At 36.4% G+C, this 23,612-nt stretch overlaps 1 protein-coding gene across 4 annotated transcripts in view; it reads left to right on the forward strand.

Annotated features, from left to right (window-relative positions):
- LOC107559707 (zinc finger protein 40-like) overlaps positions 1–23,612 on the forward strand; it is a 57,905-nt gene that overhangs the window by 5,809 nt on the left and 28,484 nt on the right. For 2 of the 4 annotated variants that reach the window (XM_016243610.1, XM_016243613.1), the window contains exon 1: positions 16,464–17,175. The exons of 1 other annotated variant lie outside the window; for it this stretch is intronic. In XM_016243610.1, coding sequence (XP_016099096.1) covers positions 16,980–17,175 — 196 coding nt within the window. In that variant the 5' untranslated portion in view covers positions 16,464–16,979. Of the gene's footprint in view, positions 1–16,463; positions 17,176–23,612 lie in introns of those variants that run through there. One more of the 4 variants, XM_016243611.1, reaches the window with a different exon arrangement.

Genomic DNA, 23,612 nt, shown 5'->3' on the forward strand with positions numbered 1-23,612 from the left:
TTTTGTTTCAAAAGATAAAAAAAAACATAATTTCTCATATTGTGACCTGTTGAATGAGCATCAGTATGATGAATATTTATCGTGTAATTCACATCAGTTGTACATTTCGGTTTAGACGAGGAGATGAAGTGATTGAGAGGCAGTCTGAATGCCGAGTGTTGTTTTTCTCATGCGTTACCCGAGGGCGCACATTTGTTTCAGTGCTGTAGCGGTCTGACACTTCTGTCTCCCCCTAAGCATCAGAGGTCAAGAGGTCAGGCTTGGGGTTAAGAAGGGGTCTTGAACTCAAAGTAGGGCCTTAATTCTAGTCTGTCTAATCCCAGAGACAGACCCTATGAATATCCCAGAGTTGTTTCTGTCTAAAGTTAAATGGTTCTTGCATCTCTGATCTTTTTATAGCATTTCAAACGTAAACCTGCAGTGGCAGCTGATGTAAAATCTGCATAGTTAGGCTGTCCTTTCACAGTAATATTTATATCAGTCAGATATTTCATGAGAGCAGAGTACAGGTCGTGTTTTTGAAGGCCTGATCTCAATGAAAGAAAGTGAATATTTGTGAACAAGATGTGATATTGAAATCAAAGCAGTGCATTCCTATAAATGTGTTCAAACCAACATTTATCAGATGACAGATGACATTTATTTTTCTCCTGCTTCCTCCTTTTTGTTTTTAGTTGTTTTGCTAACCGTTTGGTAGCTAAGCTGTTGTGCTTATTGTGGGTCCTTTAGCTCTGTGATTGTTTGCTAACTTTTGTGTAGTTTTTGGTTTTCACGTTCTGTGCGGTTTGCGTTATGACTTTGCGGAAGTTGCATTGCACCACCTATAGTACTGAAGTAAATTTGCTTTTCATTCAGCCCGAGAAATATTAGTTTGGGTTTGGGTGTGAACAGACTTGTTGAAATTATTAGAATATTAGTTGCTTCTAATATTTAGAAAATAAATGAATCAATGGAAGCCCATTTCCGCCACAAAATAAAAAAATAAAATAGTAAGGTAATTGTGACTTTTTATCATACAATTCTGACTTTTATATCTCTCAAATGACTTTTTTTTCTCAGCATTGTGAGTTTACATCTCACCGTTTTTTTTTCGACCACATTTTTTTCTGTTTGCCACAGAATAAAAAAGGTAATTGTGACTTATCTCATAATTCTGACTTTTCTTCTCAGAATTGCAGTTCAAAGTGAGAACTGCGAGACACTTTTTCTTTATTCTGTGGCAGAAACAGGCTTTTATATGAATCTATTTCTGAATCTTTTTAAGTACTTTAAAAAGTACTTAATTTGCAAAGAACAATTGTATGTATACATTGTAAGTAAACACAATAGTTGTGAGTATTATGCATTAAAAATTTTATTTTAATGATTTTTATCACTGTACTACATTTATTTTAGGCTGAAATATGAACTTATGAACAAAACTATTACATGAAAGATTCATATTAATTGACCTAGTTTTGTGAAGATGTAGATGAAATTAAGTTCAGACCCTGATAATGTAGTAAATGAACTCTCATCTCAATAGAGACGCTGTGATGGAGTTTTGGTGTGGCTTCAGATGGCTTGATTTTTACCTGTTGTGTCATGCTTATGAGGGCAAACCAGTATTTCCGCTCTTTACTGTACAGTTTGAGCAAGTGAAACCCATGCTGTTTTCTCGCTCTCTTTCTCGCGCTCTGTGTTCCCTGCGGCTGGGATCACCCTCCGTTTTAGCAACAGTAACTAAAACAGATGCGCAGCAACAGGTTTGGCCATGTCTGTTTGGCTCCCTGCAAACCTTACAGAGAAATTAAAGAGTGTGTGAGCGAACAAAAACTGAATGTGAGAGACTGTTTTTCATAGTGACATATGGAACAATTGTGCATGTGTATGTTATCAAAACCAGTTTTTCTCTGGTCAGCAAAAATTTTTAAAACCGCTTCCGAACATGTACGTATGAGGGGAAAAGACATAATTCTGCTTTTTATTCCTTCAAGGAATAAGTATTTTCCCCCCATCCATGGAAACACTGACTCTTTCCAGTAATTAAGCAATAAATTTAACAGCTTAGCTGTTAAAAATTATATTTTTTTACTGCACGAAAAGGAACTGGGTCCAGCACATTTTGGTTTGCAGTCATACAGCATGTTTCTTTGTTTGCCCATCATGGGCTTTTCCTGGCATCAGTGGAGAAATGCAGTCCATCACTTTAGGCTCATTGATCAGAAACTTTGCTGGAGTTACACTTGTCTACACTTGTAAATTTTGTTTCCCCCCAATTTAATCAATGAGATGTTGCACACTTGCTGTGCAAAACCTTTTTTTTTTTAATGATAAGAATCTCAATTGCACATTAAAAGTACATATTTCACAGGTGACGGTGAAAATCATACATTGGCATAGTATTTTTAACATACTATGGGTCTCATTCGTGAATAATGAACAGGAATTTGTGCGAATAGTTTGTATTAGTGCATTATGTGAATTGTTACATTAAAAATTTGTAATACATTCATCCTGATTCCTGCCTACTACTAATGGTGGATAGTGGTGTTTCATGTGACATTTTACACTACTGTTCAAAAGTTTGGGGTCAGTAAGATTTTTTTTTGAGTTTTTTTTTTTAATCTCTTATGCTCACCAAGGCTGTATTTGTTTGGTCAAAAATACAGGCTCAAGAAACATTTCTTAGTATTATCAATGTTGAAAACAGTTGTGCTGCTTAATATTTTTCTGAAAACAAATCCATTTTCCCAGGATTCTTTGATGAAGAGAAAGTAGACCAGCAATTATTTGAAATAGAAATCTTTTGTATTATTTTAAAACATTGTAACTGTTCATTAAAAGAATGGTTGATGATTTTACAATTTACACATAAAATCATTGTGCACTATGATTTGTACTGCACTAAATCTGGTTCTCACTTTGGGGGACATTGTGCTAATCGGGATGCTGTCTTTCTGTTGTGTGATGTTTGTTTGATTATATAAAAAGTATTTTAAATCCACGACAGCATAAATGACTGACTGACAAACTGTTTCAAATCTGTTACAAAAGCAAGGTGTCATGTTTCAGTTTGTGGTTGCTTTTGTGTAACAAGCGAAATCTGTTGCCAAGGTCATGTCTAAATGTATTTAACACCATTCTTTGAATTGATCCTGTTATAGAAGAAACCCTTAAAAAAATTTGCCATGGTAACAGTAGTTTTGCTAAAAGGTACAGCAAAAAAAGGCTGCAGTAACTTGATATCAGCCTCCATTGTCTTCGCTTTTGCCTTTTAGTAGCAACAGTAACTGTAGTATCAGTGTTTTGGTGGAAACTATGGCTACCATGGTAAAAAATAAATGACCCTAACTCTTAAGTGTTTCTTCTCTTCTGTCCTGCAAACCCTCAAATTGCTTCCTCTCATAGGGTTTACAATACAGCCGGAGTAAAATTGCAGCTCAGTGCTTCCCTCTTACTGCATACAAGGTATTTTTTGGCTATTGTTCGTTCTTGCATTTTTTTTCTTGTGCGTTCCACCCCCTCACTGTGCCTGAACTACATTCAGACTTTCATTCTGAATGTCTGTCAAGCTCTGACTGTGTATCGGACTAAAGTGACTAATGCTGGACCGACGCCACCCACCTGCAATAAGCTGAAGAGGTTGTGCGAGTGTGTGTTCTCACACTTCAGGCCTGCGTGTTGCCTTATTTTCCCCTCAGAGTTGATTGCCAGAGGTATTTCTGTGTGAGCGCTGCATGTCGGTTTAATGTTTAGAAGAGATTGTGTATTCACATGCACATTTACAGGGGATATGCCCACATACGCCTGTATATAGGAGTTTAGGCCTTCAGGTATTGTGGTCAAAACAGCTTTGTTTGGCGTGACAGATTAAAATAGCGTAGAAAAAGTGTGTTTTTGTCTCTCTCTCTGTTTTCATGCAGTCCATGCACCACATGCTCAGTGTCTGTCAGCACGCTGTAATGCTCTTTTTGTGTCTCTGTTTAAACGCATTGCAGTTCAAACACTACGTCACACTAGTGGACAGAATATTCCAGTGTGTTTTGTTTCTTGCGGTTACAACAACCGCTGCTTGTGAATGAAAAAACGCCAAACTTGTTAAATTTTACAATGTAGCTTTCAAGTTTGAAGAACGGCACAGATTAATTAAATCCCACAAGTAAATCCCAGAAATGTATCCCAGATCCAGTGAACATTCTTGCTGGTCTTAAATGTGTAACCCTGCAGCATTGGTTCTTTCTAGGCTGAACAGCATTTTTATGTGTGTTTGATTCTTGAGGGCTTCTGTTAAGTCATAAAATTGCATTTGTTACTCGTTCTGCTTCCATAATATGGTTTTATTTCTGAGTGAAACGGTGTTAAACAAGAAAAAAAACGAGGGCAGAATTAATTAGATCATGTTGCAGCTGTGGTTGCCAGTACTTTACCATAAAAAAAATATGGTAGCAACATTTTAGTGTCCTGCAAATAAAGTCAAAACACCATCATGGTAACAGACATGACACTAAAATTATGCAATACATATTAATTAAACAACATAAGATGTATATACACAATTGATACCAACTAACAAGAAACATAATTATTTAAAGTACCATTGAATATACTGTCTTATGCAGAGAATTGTAGGATTGCTTGTTTACCGTTTCCTTTACTTCCAAAGTCTGTACATTTAAGAGTATTTTACTGTAAAATTAATTAAAATGTCATGTTTTTCACAGAATATAGTAAACTTGCCCTTTAACTAATTAACAGGCTTTTACACTAGCACTTTTACCGTAGTTTAGAGTTAAAATGACATATTTTACTGTCAACTTTTTGTGCTTAAGTTTAAACTTATTTTATTTATTTTTGCCAAGACAACATTTCTCATTTCCGTTTGAGTTTCTATTTAATATGTATGTATTACATATTTATAATAATTGTTTTATTTTCCCTTTACATTATTTTTTTATTTTATTCTAATTTCAGCTTTCATTTAATGAAAATGAAGTTCACCCTCTAGAGCGTCTCTAGTATCCCAATGGTAACGCATCTTTTTCAAATCTATTGTTATTAGCTTTTATTGTCAAAACCTTTATTACATCAATGTTAAATGGCATTAAATTACTAGGTTAACTGTTTTAGAAAGGCTGCATTACCTATACAGTAAGCCTAAAACAACGAGTAAACATGAATCCGTTGTTTGCATTTCATAGGCAACATCAGCCAAAACAGAAAGTCATTTTTCAAGTTGATAAAATACTACGAAGACAAACTTTTTGAGTATCATGCATTGATGGATTGTGCACAATAAATCCAGGAGTAAGCAAATATAGGGACAATTTTGATTTCATCTTGACTTTAAAGCAAAGACGTCATCTAAAGTGGCGCACTCCATTTTTTGTGAATGCGGCTTTGTTTGAAAGCAGAATTGCTCTAAAGATATCAAACCCTGACTGCAGACCACCGGAAACCCTTATAAGGATGTTGTTGCGTGGGGTTTGCCTGTGTGTGTGTGTGTGTGTGTGTGTGTGTGTACGAGACGACACTGGCAAAGCCTAACGGTTTACACAAGCGAAGCTTGATCTGGCTGTTGCTAGGGCAACAGGAGCAGCATGAGTCTGTGTGTGCAGGTGCCGTTCCTGCGTCTGACTGCGGGAGGAAGCAGGGAGTGAAAGAGAGCTTTTTTTTTCTTTTTTTAAGGAAGGAGGATTGACTGGGTGAACGATGGATTATCTGTGGGAGAGACCCCAATGGGAATGGGAGGATGGCGATAGAGGAGAAGAAAGGATTGAGAGAGAAAAAAGCATAGTTTGATAGAGAGGCAGCCCTCAACGGGAGCCCAAGGACCCAGCGGGAGTCCGGTAACCTGAGTGACTTTCAGACAGAGAGGAAAAGAAGGGAAAAAAGATGTAATACAGAGAAAAGGATGTAATAATAGAATAAATTCAGCCATAGCAACTAATAAATGGATGCTATCAAGCTCCAAAAGTGATTTAAAAAAGCACCATGAAAGACTTGTATGCTATATTTCGGGTCCATTCGTTAGCTAATACTGTACAATAGTGTTTTGGGGAGATTTTTATGTAGTGAGTGAACTATTCCTTTAAGGATTTGTGTGTACTTAGATCTCACAGCCAGAAAAATTTGCTGCCTGTGCTGTGTTCTCTCTTGTGTGTGTTGTGTGTGTTTTCAGAGGTGCACAAAAGCAGATTTCTCCAGAACAATGCCAGATTCACCCGGTCCGGAATCACGTGGAAATTCCTCCACTTCTGATGGGGAATCCAACCGCTTTCCTCTTCCATTCACACATCTCACACGTGTGTGTGTGTGTGTGTATGTATGTATGTGTATGTATGTATGTATATATATATATATATATATATATATATATATATATATATATATATATATATATATATAACGAACATCCTGTTGTCTTGGGCCTTTCTGTGGAATTCGGCTCCTCTTGTTTCAACCATGTTCTTGATCGAATCTTAAATTGTCTGATTCGCTCTGATACCCTACAACCACAAAACCTCCATTGCCACCATCGTCTACTTCAGTCTTCAGTCCTTGTGGAGCTACATTCTGTTTCCAGGTAAAACCATGTTATCTCGTGTGAATTGTCTCCTTCATATTGTCATTGTGTTACTGTGGATTACTAATCAGTAAAATACAACACTTCTTAACTATTGTGCTTGATTATAAGGAGTGAAAATATTTGTAAGGAAAGTAAAATGTAATTGGTTTGGGTGTTTTCGTTTAGGTCCAGAACCACTCTTAATTTTAAAAGTTGTCATCTTGATTTAGATGATTGATCAGTTCATAAATATCATCTACTAATGAGACATTTTATTCCAGGTTGGATCACATCATCTCATGTCTTCATGTTGTTAGTTATCTTTGTATATCAGTCTCTGGTATCAGTGTGATTGTTTGTAGTTTTTATGAGTAAATGCAATAGGAATATCAAACTTTTTTTGTGTGTAGGTGAAGTGTGTACCACCAGCTTCCCTCTCACTAATGTATATTTGCTTTTCCAGAAGTGCACAGAAGTACTTGCAAGACAGAAAAAGAATGGTATTCGAGTTTTAGGTAAGTTTACGTTTTAGGCCTTGTTTCTGTGAGCAGTTTTGCTGTTGTCATGACACTCAGCACGCTCCTTTTTTTCCTGTAGATTATGCATGAGAATCAACATATAATGTGAAACCTTCCTGGCAGTGTATAGATGGCTATATTTTGTTAATTTGATGCATTAAATAATCACAATTCAGTATTGTGAGAAGGAAGACCAATCAGAAACATCATTGTATGTGAGTTTTTGAATGGGAAGTATTCTCTCAGTGTAGGTCAATCAGATATTTTAAAATTTAAAGTCAACATGAAGCTGCAACCAACTTTACTACCATATTGTAACAGCTTACAAGGCAAAAAAGACAAAAACGGATTTTATCCATCAGTGGCTAAATAGATTGTAAAATGTAAGTGGTGCATATGAATAAAGGCAGATCTGAATGTGATTGAAACAATTACAAAATGAACAGATGAATCATTAACAATGAGATTAGTAACATACATTAAACCCTGAACTTGTAAACACACACCTATTAAACTCTGAAAGTACTCACCTCATATTCTGAAGTGTAGTTTCAATGGAGGGACTGAAATTTTTCAGGTTTCATTAAAAATATTAGAATTTTTGTGTTTCGAAGATGAATACAAATCTTATGGGTACGGATTGACATGAGGGCGAGTAATTTTTTCCCTTTTAAGGTTACCCTGAAAAGTTCTTGAAATGCACAACTTCCTATTGCATCTCCTGGACCTGAACCCATATGCTGACTGTTTACTGCACTTGTTCGTAAGAGCTGATAAAATGAAGTCTGTTTACTGCTGTTGTAGAACAGACAGACATTAGAATTCAGCATGATACTCGATCCATTCAAACAATCAGAATCATTATAATTGTGTGCAAGTTTGTACTTTGCACTTACTCCCGATTTTTCTCAACATGCAGACAGAGGATCTGGCAGTCAATAAATGTGAAAACGTAACTGGCGTAACTTATTTGAAAAAGTAACAGTTTTTTTTTTGTAAATTAAAATGTAATCACGTCACTTGTAACACGTTACCTCCAACACTGAAGGCATAAATATTGTTCTTACATGATTAGAAATAATATTAGGTTTACATTGTTAAAGATGAATCAATATCTCTAACCCACACACACATTCTATAATGGCTTTTTCTGCCATTAAAGCACTTTAAAACACTTCAAGAGTCCATAAAAAAAAATACTCCTTACTATGCAAAAAGCACACTTACCACAAACAATATGAGTTAAGGCTAATAACCATAAGATGCCTTTGGTTTGCTTGCTGTGGGAGTAATGACAAACATATTAAAGCGTGTTTGATGAAGCTTTAAAAAGAACTGCACAATGATGACGAGATTATAATAACATATGTATTATATAAACAAAAAAAATAAATAAATTGGCAGAAGTTAGAAACACAAATCACTATGAAAGCTCTTTTAAGATAGTTCACCCAAAAATTACCCCATGATTTACTCACCCGTAACACATCCTAGGTGTATATGACTTTCTTCTTTCAGACGAATACAATTATTAACAAAAGTGTTTTTTGTAATTAGCGTTATTAACAACAACAAAAAAAGCAGCAGCCCTGGCTCTTCTAAGCTTTATAATGGCAGTGAATGGGTGTTGAGATTTTGAAGTCCAATAATGGGCATCCATCCATCATAAAAAGTACTGTATATTGTCAGCTCCGGGGGTTTATTAAAGGCCTTCTGAAGCCAATCGATGCATTTGTGTAAGAAAAATATCCATTATTTAAAACTTTATAAACCACAATCTCTAGCTTCCACTAACTGGCATACACGTGTTCACGAGAGAGTGGCTTCCAGCGGATGATGTAGGCCAGGGTTCCTCAATTAGTTTTTGCAGAGTGCCGAATTCTGCCAACACCAAGCCAAGGGCCATTGACCTATTTATATATATATATATACACACACACACACAGTATCTCACAGAAGTGAGTACACCCCTCACATTTTTGTAAATATGTTATTATATCTTTCATGTGACAATACTGAAAGTAGTAAAGTAAAGTAGTAAAGTAGTGAGTGTACAGCTTGTATAACAGTGTAAATTTGCAACAAAAAAACACACAGCCATTAATGTCTAAACCGCTGGCCACAAAAGTGAGTACACCCGTAAGTGAAAATGTCAAAATGACCCCAAACACACCTCCAAGACAACCACTGCCTTGCTGAAGAAGCTGAGGGTAAAGGTGAAAAATTTACAAATTTACTCTCTTATACAAGCTGTACACTCACTACTTTACATTGTAGCAAAGTGTAATTTCTTCAGTGTTGTCACGTGAAAAGATATAATAAAATATTTACAAAAATGTGAGGGGTGTACTCACTTCTGTGAGATACTTTATACAGTGGTGTGAAAAGGTTTTTGCCCCCTTCCTGTTTTTTAAAATTTTTTGCATATTTGTCACACTTAAAAGATTCAGATCATCAAACAAATTGTAATATTACAAAAAGATAATGCAAGTAAAAGAAAAATGCAGTTTTTAAATGATGATTTCTTTTATTAAGGGAAAAGAGCTGTCCAAACCTGCCTGGCCCTACGTGAAAAAGTAATTGCCCCCTAAATCTAATAACTGGTTGTGCCACGCTTTGCAGCAACAACTGCAATCAAGTGTTTGCGATAACTGGCAATGAGTCTTTCACATCGCTGTGGAGGAATTTTGGCCCACTCTTCTTTGCAGAATTGTTTTAATTCAGCCACATTGGAGGGTTTTCGAGCATGAATGGACTGTTTAAGCATCTCAATCGGATTTAAGTCCGGACTTTGATTTGGCCACTCCAAAACCTTAATTTAGTTTTTCTTGAGCCATTCAGAGGTGGACTTGCTGGTGTGTTTGGGATCATTGTCCAGCTGCATAACCCAAGTGCGCTTGAGCTTGAGGTCACAAACTGATGGCCGGACATTCTCCTTCAGGATTTTCTGATAGAGTGCAGAATTCATGGTTCCGTCAATTATGGCAGAGCTCAAACTCAAACCACACGGCTGCAACAAACAGGAAGTGACGTAATCGATAGAGTGACGATAGAGTGCAGAATTCATGGTTCCATCAGTTATGGCAAGTCGTCCAGGTCCTGAAGCTGCAAAGCAGCCCCAGACCATCACACTACCACCACCATGTTTGACTGTTGGCAGGGTGTGAACTACGGGGGAGTTAGGGGGAGCTCGGCTCCCCTTAATAAGACCTGGGCTCCCCTGAAAACGTGATTTGTGAAATTTTGGGGGTGTCTCAAAAAAATATTGACTGTGTTATTTTGACATGCAATTTCAGTTTTGTGTAATGTGATCATTGTGGATTATTATGTGTAAAATTGCAAAAATATTCATTCATGCATGACGGCGATTTAAACCTAATTCACGTCAATAAAGATAACTATACATGCTATTCTTGTCATGAGCATCAAGGTGTGGGGGCGAGTAACTTTACGTTAGCAGTTGTTCATGTGAACTCAAAGACAGCCTGATGCTTTGTATATAGACTATTTGTGGGTGGCTGTTTGTTGTTTCACCTATCAATTTGTGTCGATAAAGTATAATAGGGTAAATCCTGTATAGTGGTTTATCCTATATATAGTGCTTGCATAAAGCAAGTAGTGCATACACTTATAGCTGTTATGTTTTCTTGTTTCAACAGGTCTGGCAGTAATCAGGCCTGGGTGTGGCTAGTGAAATTTAACTCGGCTTTCTAAAATAATGTGGTTAATTGCAGTTCTTTCATGATTTTTACAGGAGGGGGCAATTCATTTTTCACGTAGGGCCACGTAGGTTTGGACAGCTTTTTTCCCTTAATAAATGAAATCATCATTTAAAAACTGCATTTTGTATTTACTTGCATTATCTTTGTGTAATATTAAAATTTGTTTGATGATCTGAATCTTTTAAGTGTGACAAATATGCAAAAATTTTAACATTTAGGAAGGGGGCAAAAACCTTTTCACACCACTGTATGTATATATATACAGAAAATATGTGTGTGCACACACACACATACACAAATATCTATAACATAATTTGATGGTCAGGAACAGTTTCAGAGATTACCTTCTGTTGCTGTCACACCCTTTCTCTTGCCCTTTGACCTCATGTTGCGGTCTGTCCCTTAAAGGAAATGCTTGTGTGCATTTACAAGTGTAAGTGTGTAAAATATGACTGTTCCCCTTTGAAACTGATTCACACCCTGAGTGGAAGAGAGCCAGAGTGAGTTTTGACCCTCGCCACAATCTGTCCACCAGCAGGACACCTCCTCCCTCTCTCTCTCTCTCTCTCTCTCTCTCTCTCTCTCTCTCTCTCTCTCTCTCTCTGTCTTCAGCCTTGGTTTTGTCCTTGTCCTTTAAAGCCGAGCGAGTTTTCTGTTATTTTCAGCTCAGATTGTCTTAGAAAAGTGATATAATACCACATACAAATAACTGATTTAGAAGCATCCAGCTCTCTCCACCTATTATATTAAAGTGTGACTTTTATTGTGAATTGCAGTTATTAATTAAGATTATCAAAATTTACATTGAATGATGTTTATACCATTGTTTGAAGCAACCACATGCCATATTTTTAGATGAAAATAAACATGCTGAATACACTCTAACTGAAAAACTTTTATTGCTTTTCTATAGTTTTATGCCTCAGATGCGAACTATACATTGGATTGGTTTATTCTTTAAATGAAAAAAGTCAAATATACCTGGTATTATAATGTTATACTGAAACTAAAATTAAAACAATGGAAAACCCCTTAAGATAACTTGCGGAAAGAACGAAACACATCTTAAGCACACAGAATAACATAAGTGGACTTTGAACTATTGTGTAATTGTGGCATCCGTAATTGTAATCGTGATTAGAAATTCAATGAATTGTGCAGCTCTAACTTTTAATGAAAATTGTATAACACTAAATACACTAATTATACTATTTAATAAATACGGTTTCCATCCTTCTACTTCAAAATTTCACATTTTATTCAGTGTGCTCCTTGCCATTCTTTTGTAAAAAAAAAAATATTTAATTACTTATCATATATTAATATTTATAAATTTTTTACCTTTGAGGAGATTCTCAAATGGAGGTTTTGCATTTTACATGGCAAGCTAGTAAATTATATATACATTTTCATTCACACTTGTCTTGTACAAATGCTTGCATCGATGTTTTTTGCTGTTGTAGTTTTGCTGGTTGGAAAAACCTATCACTTGCAGCACGTTAACACCTGATTTCAGGTCATTTTAGATTCACCTGATGGTTTAGGCAGGAGAAATCACAGAACAATTAGAGTTAGAGCTCTGAAAGGCAAACTACTATACGAATGAGTACTGAATGAATAATTGCATTTGTGAACTGCTTTTCAGACAAGTGAAGTGCTTTACATGTAAATGAGATTCAGCACATTATTATGAAAGTGAAGCACCTTGTGGATGATGTGAGGCTGCCAGCCAGATCTTGTCCAATCAAACGGCGTCAGCGGAGACGATGGATGTCGGTCCACAGATCGTGCATTTGAAGAATCGTTCAGATCAGCGGAGCTGTGGGGAAACTGGTGCTGTTCACTGCAGGGTCAGGAGTTTATGGGTGTGATGTTACCATTGAATGTGTAGGCAGTATACACTGTATACTAGGGGACTAGGGGAAGTCGTGGCCTAATGACCTAATGAGAGAGTCGGACTCGTAACCCAAAGGTTGCGAGTTCGAGTCTCAAGTCCGGCAGGGATTGTAGGTGGGGGGAGTGAATGTACAGCACTCTCTCCCACCTTCAGTACCACGACTGAGGTGCCCTTGAGCAAGGCACCGAACCCCCAACTGCTCCCTGGGTGCCGCAGCATAAATGGCTGCCCACTGCTCCGGGTGTGTGTTCACGGTGTGTGTGTGTTCACTGCAGTGTGTGTGCACTTAGGATGGGTTAAACGCAGAGCACTAATTCCTAGTATAGGTAACCATACTTGGCCACATGTCACGTCACGTCACTTTCACTTTCACTTTATACTGCATGTCCACAATACATTTGAACACGAAACTGCATTTACAGTGCATTTAGCATCTGAGTGAATCTGAATGTTCAGAGGGAAAAACGTAAGGTGGGGCTTCATTTTGCACTTTGGAAATAGATTAGATAATGAAAAGTGGGTGCTAATGTACCTGATTAATATTATTTTATTATTTTGTCCTCGCCCACCCAGCTAAAGTTGTATATCTTCAAAAAATAAAAAGAATAATTAATTAATAAAAATAAATACATAAATGTAATTTTTTTTTTGTAATTTTGTTATGCTTGTGTCATTTCCTTTAGATCTTTTAAATATTCATATTATGATTTATTTATTTTTATCTCCATTTTAGTTTCAGTTTATTTCCAGTTATTAATTTTAGTGTTCAACTTTTTTCAGTTAACTCTAACATTTCTCATTTTAGTTTAGTTTAAGTTTTTCGTCTATTATTTAAGTTAAAATTCAAGTCAAATTTATTTGTGTAGCACTTTTCACAAAACACTTTGTTTCAAAGCAGCTTTGAAGAAAATCATGATGTTAATGTTTATAAAATCTTAACGTCTTCATACCTTATAGTCACATTTAGCAATTTGATATTTTATTTCAGCTTAATTTCAATAAAAAAAAATATTAGTTAATATAATAATAAAAACTCTGGGTAAGACTTGATTGTATCTATTGAAATTATTTATTATCCAGAAACTGTGTTGTTCAAGGTGTGGGAACTCTGATATTCCTTTTAGCCCAGAAAAGAGAGAAAAATCTATTGAAAGTTTGAAGATGAGTTTGTGATGACATCATAATTATATTTCTGTTTTATTATGATGAAACGGGAGTGAACTAAATGATTTGAGAGGCACGGATGTTTTAAATCGAAGAGGTAGTGAAATATAATAATGCTCAGTATTGATTTCTGCAGAGAAATGACCGTCAGGGTGTGCTTGGGAATAACTCGCACTCACAGAAGGAGCCGAGTTTGATTGCTGAACGAGTGCTAAAGAGGCACGTGAAAATGTGAACGAACAAACTAGATGAATGGGGAGAGATTATGAGCAGGAAAGGGTTAAACCATTCTGCCGTGAACGTATGGACAGAGTGAGCTGGGATGAATGGATGTATGAAAAAAAACAAAAGGCAGATGAAGGAAATGATTGGCAGAGAGGGATGAATGGGGAAGAGGTGGATTGATGTGAAGCAGGAGATGTGGTTGCTGTTCATGCGTGTTCTCATTTGCCCTCTGGCAGAGCTCATCCTGTTGCGTAACGGGGGCCATTCCTTCAGCAGTTGTTGCCATGGAATTCTGCAGATATGGGGGTTTCGAGCATTCCCATGAATCTCCTCTGAGTCTTCCCTCCTCTTCATAGAGCCACAAATTAGAATCATTCTTCAAATTCGTTGGAAAGCACGCATTTCCTGTTGGGACAACAAATGGGCGGCACCCAGACAGATCTGTGAACGACTGACAGAATGAAATAAAGACTTTGGCTGTGTTTGCAATGAAATACTAGAGTACTGCACACTATATATTGTACACTTCATGCTGTTTTTATACACTACCATTCAAAAACTTGGGGTTGGTAATTTTTTTTTTAAGAAATTAGTTATTTTATTGAGCAGGAATGCATTAAATTAATTGTAAGTGACTGAAAAGACCTATAATGTGACCTTTTTTATTTCAAGTAAAAGAAGGGCAGGTCTAGTGTATTGCTTTGTGGATTCAGTAGATATATTGTACAAAATGCATTCTGAAAAGTTGCATAATGCATACTTGCATAACCACACAAGCAGTCTGATAGGATGCTATTCACAACCTAGCCTTTTTGTTTTTAGTTTTTGTTTATTTCTAACTTTCAGTCAGTTTTTTAGTGTTTATGAGTGTGTTTGTGAATGTGTGAGGGCTTGTTTATAGGCTGTGAATGTGTGTGTGTGTGTGTGTGTGTGTGTGTGTGTGTGGTCTGAGCGAAAAACTTGGGGTTGGTAATTTTTTTTTTAAGAAATTAGTTATTTTATTGAGCAGGAATGCATTAAATTAATTGTAAGTGACTGAAAAGACCTATAATGTGACCTTTTTTATTTCAAGTAAAAGAAGGGCAGGTCTAGTGTATTGCTTTGTGGATTCAGTAGATATATTGTACAAAATGCATTCTGAAAAGTTGCATAATGCATACTTGCATAACCACACAAGCAGTCTGATAGGATGCTATTCACAACCTAGCCTTTTTGTTTTTAGTTTTTGTTTATTTCTAGCTTTCAGTCAGTTTTTTAGTGTTTATGAGTGTGTTTGTGAATGTGTGAGGGCTTGTTTATAGGCTGTGAATGTGTGTGTGTGTGTGTGTGTGTGTGTGTGTGTGGTCTGAGCGTGAGAACCGCTGGGCTTTGACTAAACTGCGCCTGAGGTGTGTTAAGTGCGTGTTAGTCTAGATGTATGATGATTAACTCTATATCCATGTGTGTGTCTGTATGAGTGTGAGAACAGAACTTATCCACCCATAACATGCAGATCTAGCAGGTGTTAACCAGAGATTCTCTGACAGCAGTGTGGGGTAAGCGTGTGTTTGCACACTTTCCGGTGTGTGAGTATCTAGCACACAGGTGTGGGACCGTGGTCCTCTATTTCTATATGTGTGTGTAGGTGTAGTTTACCGCAGCAGATGAGAAGAACATGTCATGATTAAGACTGGCCATGTTTTATTTTGTTTTTGTGTCATTCACGTCATTTTACAAAGCCTGTATAGAGGCACTTTGTGTGTGTGTGTGTGTGTTCTTGTGTGTTGTGATGCTTAAGAGTTGTGCTTGACAATATGAGTTTCTCATTTCTCAGATGTACACAGTGCCCTTATGCTTATTGACAATTGTGTGTTGACAATTTCAAATGCCGTAATATAAATCTTAATGTATATCTCAACATCTTGTGGTTACTGATATTGGCTGGATAGCAAATCATTGGCTGATGTCAGTAATCTGTTATTTTGTCGATAATCTTAAAATATTGTTTAAGGCATTTTAATACCGTAATGTAGCATAAATCTTGATGCAATTCTTAGAAAACCACATGATTATTTGATGATTAGCTGATTTTGACAATCTAAAACTGTTGGACTATTATATAAATGTGAATGTACATTTCAAATTTGCTGATAATATTAAAATATTGCATTGATTACTGGCATCAAATGACCAATTGAATAATCATCCTCAAAATAATACCCAAATGTGGTAACGTACATTTTGAGATACCTACTGATTAACCTGTTATTTACCAGTGTCTGCTGTAGTGAAAATCTAACCATAAATCTCAAAATATTGGCTAATTTCTGTAATTGGCCAGGCAGATTGGAGTGTTTTTGTGTGTGCATCTGTGTACGTCTGAGCATGTTTATGTTTTTTTTTTTTTGAGTGGGCGGCCGTGCCGCGTGGAGTGTGTGGGCTCGAGCCCGAGTCGTGTATTAATAGGAGTGTGTGGCGGTAACGTGGGCGGCAACTCTCTGCAAGTGGGTTAGAAGCTAATCTGATGCTGACAAACTCTCGGCTTCCACCGCTGTTGTGCGTGGCTTGAAGTGTTCAGCCGAAGGAATTAGGCAGCCAGCTTTTTATAGAGCTTCGTCCTGCTTTGTGTGTCTCTCTCTCATTCGCTGAGAGAGGAAGTCAGCGTGGTGGTAGTCAGGGCTTTCCCTGATTTAGCGCAGGGATTAAAAACACTGAAAAAAGTAGTTGGCAAAAAAATAGCACAGAAGGAGGAGACACCAATTGAGGGAAGGAGGGAACAAGGGAGGATTGGTAAACGGTAGCTTAGAGTGAGTGAGTGATTGAGTGAGCTATCAACACCCAGCCGGCTTTTCAGACGAAAGCGAAAGAAACAGAAAGAGAGAGTTTCTAGGTGAGGTTTGTCCGCTGTGTTGTGGTCGGAGGTGGTTATGCGGTGTGTGTGTGTGCGTTTGAGAGAGAGAAGACACACTCTGAAGAGAGGTCCAGGTGTTCCCCAGTGGCGTTCGTCTGCAATTCAGGGAAATCCGGCTTGTCCTGATAGAGACACACTTTCACTGGAAGACAAAAAAACTGAAGCAGCCTTGCCGTCTGTATATCAGCACTGCTCAGGTACTCGATGTGGAGGTGTGTGATCATATATTAACCTCCTGTCTGGTCTTGTAGGGTAGATTTGTTTTTGAATGTTGCATGATTATCTATTCATCTGTCTTTTATGATTGGCCAGATGTACTTTAGTACTTTTGAAAGTGATGCACCGTTGACCAGCTTAAAGCTTGTGCTGTTTGGAATATTGCATAATTGGTCCACTTTATATTTGCATTTTATGAACAGGCTGGGCAATTGGTCAGCTTTGCATTTGTATTAATTTTTAGTTAGTTTGTTTGTTTAAAATATTGCTTGATAGGTCAGCTTAAAATGTGTAATTTCTAATTGTTGCTTAATTGTTTCTAATTGTTAATTTTAAAAATAAATTGAAAGTGTGAAATTGGCCAGAATAATCTGCCAGATTTTTAAAAACTGTTGCACGATTGGCCAGCTTTTTTGGAGTGTTGCTTGATTGGTCAGCTTTATATTTGCATTTTTTGAAAGCATTGCACAATTGGACAGCTTTGAATATTTATTTATTTAATTAATCAATTTATTTATTTATTTAATAGGTCAGCATAATGTTTGTATTGTCTGATTGTTGCCCTTTTTTATTTATTTATTTTTAATGTTGGCTAATTAGTCAGCTTTACCGTTGAAAGTGTTAAAGTGTGCAATTGGCCAGATTTGTATTCATCCATTTTTATAAACTGTGGCACAATTGGCCAACCTAACGCTTGTGCTTTTGGAGTGTTGCATGATTGGTCAGCTTAATATATTTATTTTATGAGCATGTTGGGCAGCCTTGCAGTTGTTCTGTTAATTTATTTGTTGTTTGATAGGTCAACTTACATTTGTATTTTTGTATTGATACCCAATTTGCCTGAAATGCAATAGTATTTTTTTTACTGTTACATTATATTTGTTTGTTTATTTATTTAAATGTTACCTAATTTTTCAGCTTTCATTTTCTATAGTTGCACATTTAGTCTCTTTTGAGATTTTTAGTTCTTTTAAGAGTTTGATTTGACCCGTTTTATTTTTATATATTTTTATTATTTGTTTGTTATTTGTAATTTTTCTTTTTATGATCACTTTTTTGTTATTATTTTGTATCTTTTTTCTTGAGCATGTCAGTCGGCATGTCACGATTACTGTAGGTAATCTTATGGTCGATTAGTGCAGCAAGGGCATGAATCTCTCCTGTCTGGTCTTAGTTAGTCTGGTTAATAGTATTAATAAGGCGGCCTACTTTAACACTGACCATTGGCAGAACAACATTATATATGCTCTTAATTTTTTTTTTTACCATTTTGTTATCAGATATTCATGCTAACCTTTAGGAGTCATGATTGAGGTTCTGCAGGGTCACAGGAGGATATTTCCCCTCCTCCACCCCGAGGGCTCAGTGACTGATGGGTTGGGTGCAGAGGACCAGCCCAGAATGGATGAGCCCACATTGGTTACGTAACACAGTCAGAGATGGACATAGTGCTATAAACACACAGTAAAGATCTGGCTCGAGAGTTCTGGTTTACATTAACACCAGAAAGACAAATGACCCCCATTAGCGGGCAAGAGTATTGTTAACACAGTCACAGGATGTTTCATGCAACCACGTGTGTGTTTGTTTGAGTAAGAGAGTTTGTTTATGGACTGCGAGTTTGAAGTTGGCATTCATCATATGGATAAATCGGACAGAGAGAAATACAGGGAGCTCTGAGCATGAATCAAGCTAGCAAAGTAATGTTTGTTTAAGCAGGGCTCTACAGTAAGGATGACCAGCTGTCCCAAGGCTAGTGTAAGACAGTTTTGTGTCAGCTAATGGAAATGTCCCTATCGGCTAGTGTTGTGTCACTACATCTCAATATGATTGATCTTTTTTTATGGCAGTTTTTCAAACAATATTGGCCCTATAGATGGGGTAAGCTGTGTCAGAGCTCAACTAATAGTAATAGTAAGCTTTCAATTTAAATGCAGCAAGATATATTTTATAATTATGAAATTCATTATATATAATAACATTTATATAATATAAAATTTATTTTGTTTATATTTTTTAATAATTTTATATTGTGTATTTTCTGTATTAATTATACATAATATATAATATATGATATGTAAATAAATAAATAAAAATGTGTGTATTACATAAAATAAAAAAATATAAAAATGATTCTCTCTCTCTCTCTCTCTCTCTCTCTATATATATATATAATTTATTTTAATTATTTATATTGATAAAAAATGTTGTGTTATAATTATATAAAAATAAAAAAAGACTAGAAAGAGAGAGTGAGGTGTGGAGGAATAGAGGAGAGAAAAAAGATTTGAAATTGAGGTGCATAGCATAAGAGGTAAAGATAAAGGGAGAGATGGATAATTGTTATTTGTGCACTTTCCGTTTCGCTCGTCTCACCATGTTAGATTACATAATGCTGCTTCCAGCCAGGCTCTGATCGGAACGAGAAAGCAACTCACACACACACACACACACACACATCATCATCATCATGTTGCTTTGGCTGACACTCTGAGCCAAAGCGCCAGGCAGCCTGACATACACACACTCACACACATGCTACTCCAAAAGAGCCAACGCAAATCAAATCATATTCTCACAATATTTCCCTGTAATATAGTGCCACAGATTTTGTGTATTGGCTGCGTTTTAATTCAAATAGATTAGTGCAATGTTTCTGGTGGATTTAAAAAAATATGCACTGGTACATGATGTTCCTGTCTAATATTACCCACAACTCCTTGCAATATGAAAGAGGAGGGGTTTCTGACAGTTCTCTATAATCACAGTCTAAAATTAACACTTGTTAAGTGCCATATAAAAGTACAAATGGGATTTGTTTAGTAAAGTGTGTAAAATGTTAGTTTGCTGGTGATTTTATTAGGAGTTTCAGCATTAGATTGGGTTCAGGTTGAGTTGTGCAGTCAACAGTCTCTCCTTGATGATGCAAGGGACAAGATGATCTCATTTTATAAAAAAAAAAAACATTTGTTGCGACTTTGTCCTCCAGAATATCGTGTTGGAACTTGCAGAATATTCCTTGCGTCAGTTAAGAAGAACAAAATCACAATAGCCACATACACACTATAAAGTTTCAAGAGTGACAACCGCATTTAAATACAGGGTTAAATCCCCTAAATGATCATTTTGTGTGTATATGGAGCAAACTCACTCTCGAAATTGCGATTATTGACAACATGGAAACCATAGCAGTGTTCTGGCTTCTGCTATATTTAACCAAAGTAATATACCAGTGTCCAAAGACTTATGTTTAGTGATTTTAGATACGCTGTGTTTTGTTTTTGTTTGAAAGGCTGCTTCACAGAGCATGCTTCTGAAGTGTTGCCATGTCCACTTATTATAAGCGATGCATATTAAGCGTCTTAGGGTTTGTTGTTTGGGCTATCCAGTTTATGGAGTTAATAAAGTAAGCAAGTGCAGTTTGTGATATTTTGGTATGTGGCTTATTTCCAAGATAATGCATTTGGATTTTATAAGTTATTTTGATTTATATTGCACAATATTACTGCTTGTAATGTATTTTTCATCAAATAAATTCAGCCTTGGTGAGCATAAGAAATCTCTTTCAAAAACATAAAAATATCTTGATTATTAGTGTGATTATTAGTGTGTTTTACCATCTATTTCTTTTTTCTCTTATTCTGTCCCTCCCTGCTGAATAAAAAATAGCTTAAACCAGCCTCAGGCTGTTTTCTGGTCTGAGCTGGTCTTTCAGCTGGTTTGAGGAGAGGAGGGAAAAAAACAGCAACCCTAAAACCAGCCTATGCTGGTTAGATGGTCTTATCTGGTTTAAACTGGATGTAGCTGGTTTAAGCTGCATTTGAATATAATTTCATTCTGAAACTGCTTGTAAATTTCACAGTTAATCACCAAGGAAATGGGAAATAACATTGAATTAAATGTGAAATTTTGAATTAAAAAGTTTTGAAGACTGAAATGGTTTTAGCTTGGTTTTTTTGTTTGTTTGTTTTTTTCAGCACACTGTAACTTATCTGCACTCATATTTCCTTCAGGAAATTGAAAAGTTGCCTACAATTTGATGCTATGTCTACTGTCATGCTAGCTATACTGCTGTAACCAGCAAAATGGTCACCATTTTACCATGCTTAACATGACGCATGTTTATAAAAACACCGAATTTGGATTTTGCTGCTAAATGGATTCAGTTTAATTTAGTTAAAAGTACAATCAGTAGTCAATTAGTCAATCAGTAAATTAAGGCTTAGTAGCATCTACATAGCGTCATTGTTAATTCAAGCCTTGTAGGAAATTTCGTGTTTTCTGTGTACCAATTGAATTCCTTCCATTATGTTTCTTACAGTGACACTTTGGAATTTCATAACATGTATAATCCAGCTTACCCAGCAGCGCTAAGTCAATGAGAGAATTCCATGAATGAATGCTAAACACCCCTGTCCTAATGAGCTCGGAGGGATTAGCATGTTCTCTCTAAACATGACCCATGCGAATCTTCTCGGCTGCCCTGTAACACGCGGCGTTTCCTGCTATTTTAGCGCTCTCGCAATGCCATGTCAAAATTCCACCTCTGTTAACTTGGCTAAATCCATTTAGCAGGGGAAATCACAAATTCTCTTTCACATTAGCAGTAGCTAGTACAGGCTGTAGTTGTCGAAGGGGGCTGCGTAGAGAGATGAATGTGTTTCGAGAGGGGGGAGGTGGAGAGAGACATGAGACGTTCCGCTAATTTAATGGTTTTGCATAAGGCCAGAGACTTGTGATTTGTCAGAAGACCTTGTTAAATGTAATGAGGTCATGTGACAACAATCTAGTGCTGAAACCGTTTTCATAATGTAACTTATTTTGCATAATGTACTGAAAAATTGAGTGCATTATGCTTTACACTTTTAATATTAAATAATATACACTTTTGAAATGTTTCTGAAAGCCTCTTGAGATCACCAAGGCTGCATTTGTTGATCAAAATACAGTAAAAACAATTAAATGTCATTACACTTTAAAATACCCGTTTTCTATTTTAATGTATTTAAAATTTTTATTTATTTCTGTGATGTAAAGCTGAATTTTCAGCATCATTACTCCAGTCTTCAGTGTCACATGGTCCTTCAGAAATCATTCTAATATGCTAAATTGGTAATCAAGATTTTTTTTTTTTATTACTATTGTCAAGTTGAGCTGCTTATTATTTTTGTGGAAACCTTGATAATTTTACACAATTCTTTAATGAATAGAAAGTTCAAAAGAATAGAATGTATTTACTATCACTTTTAAAACAATTTAATGCATCCTTGCTGAATAAAATTATGATCATATTTTATTTTATTTTTTGGTAATTTAAAAAAAAAATTTGAAGTGTGAATACTGTGTTGGAGTTATGACTTTTGCAGTTAACTGAAAAATATTCCAGATCTGTGGTGCTTTTGTAGGCGACACAGGGTCGAATCCAGGCTGTGTCCCATTCTGCTGTTTTTGCTAAATATTTTCCCAAAAATAAAAAATTATCTGAAAAGAATTCTCCAGTGAAAGCCAGTCTTCACTGCGTTAAACAGTCCGTCTACAAGATGATGTATAATTACCGTAAATAGCACGCCAGCTTTCTAAAGAATGCATTGCCCTTTTCTTCTTTTCATACGGTAATATTAATTTTTAATGAGAGCTGGATTCTTTTGCTGAGAAAAATCTCAGCGGCATAAAGGACGGGAGGGAATGTGCTTTTGTGTTGGTGCGATACAGTCGCAATGACAGCTGCATTCGACACGAACTCCGCAATTCTCTCACAGAGTGCCTCTGAAAGGAAACGGTGATGGAAGAGAGTTTTCTGCCTCCAGTTTATTTTATTTTTTGGTAATTTAAAAAAAACAATTGAAGTGTGAATACTGTGTTGGAGTTATGACTTTTGCAGTTAACTGAAAAATATTCCAGATCTGTGGTGCTTTTGTAGGCGACACAGGGTCGAATCCAGGCTGTGTCCCATTCTGCTGTTTTTGCTAAATATAAAGTAGCAAAATCCCCAAAAATAAAAAATTATCTGAAAAGAATTCTCCAGTGAAAGCCAGTCTTCACTGCGTTAAACAGTCCGTCTACAAGATGATGTATAATTACCGTAAATAGCACGCCAGCTTTCTAAAGAATGCATTGCCCTTTTCTTCTTTTCATACGGTAATATTAATTTTTAATGAGAGCTGGATTCTTTTGCTTCGCTGGAAGTAGGGATGAAAAATCTCAGCGGCATAAAGGACGGGAGGGAATGTGCTTTTGTGTTGGTGCGATACAGTCGCAATGACAGCTGCATTCGACACGAACTCCGCAATTCTCTCACAGAGTGCCTCTGAAAGGAAACGGTGATGGAAGAGAGTTTTCTGCCTCCAGAGTCTTCACTGCGTTAAACAGTCCGTCTACAAGATGATGTATAATTACCGTAAATAGCACGCCAGCTTTCTAAAGAATGCATTGC

The sequence above is a fragment of the Sinocyclocheilus grahami genome, unplaced genomic scaffold, assembly GCF_001515645.1.
Source record: "Sinocyclocheilus grahami isolate Dianchi unplaced genomic scaffold, SAMN03320097.WGS_v1.1 scaffold695.1, whole genome shotgun sequence".
Classification (NCBI taxonomy): Eukaryota; Metazoa; Chordata; class Actinopteri; order Cypriniformes; family Cyprinidae; genus Sinocyclocheilus; species Sinocyclocheilus grahami.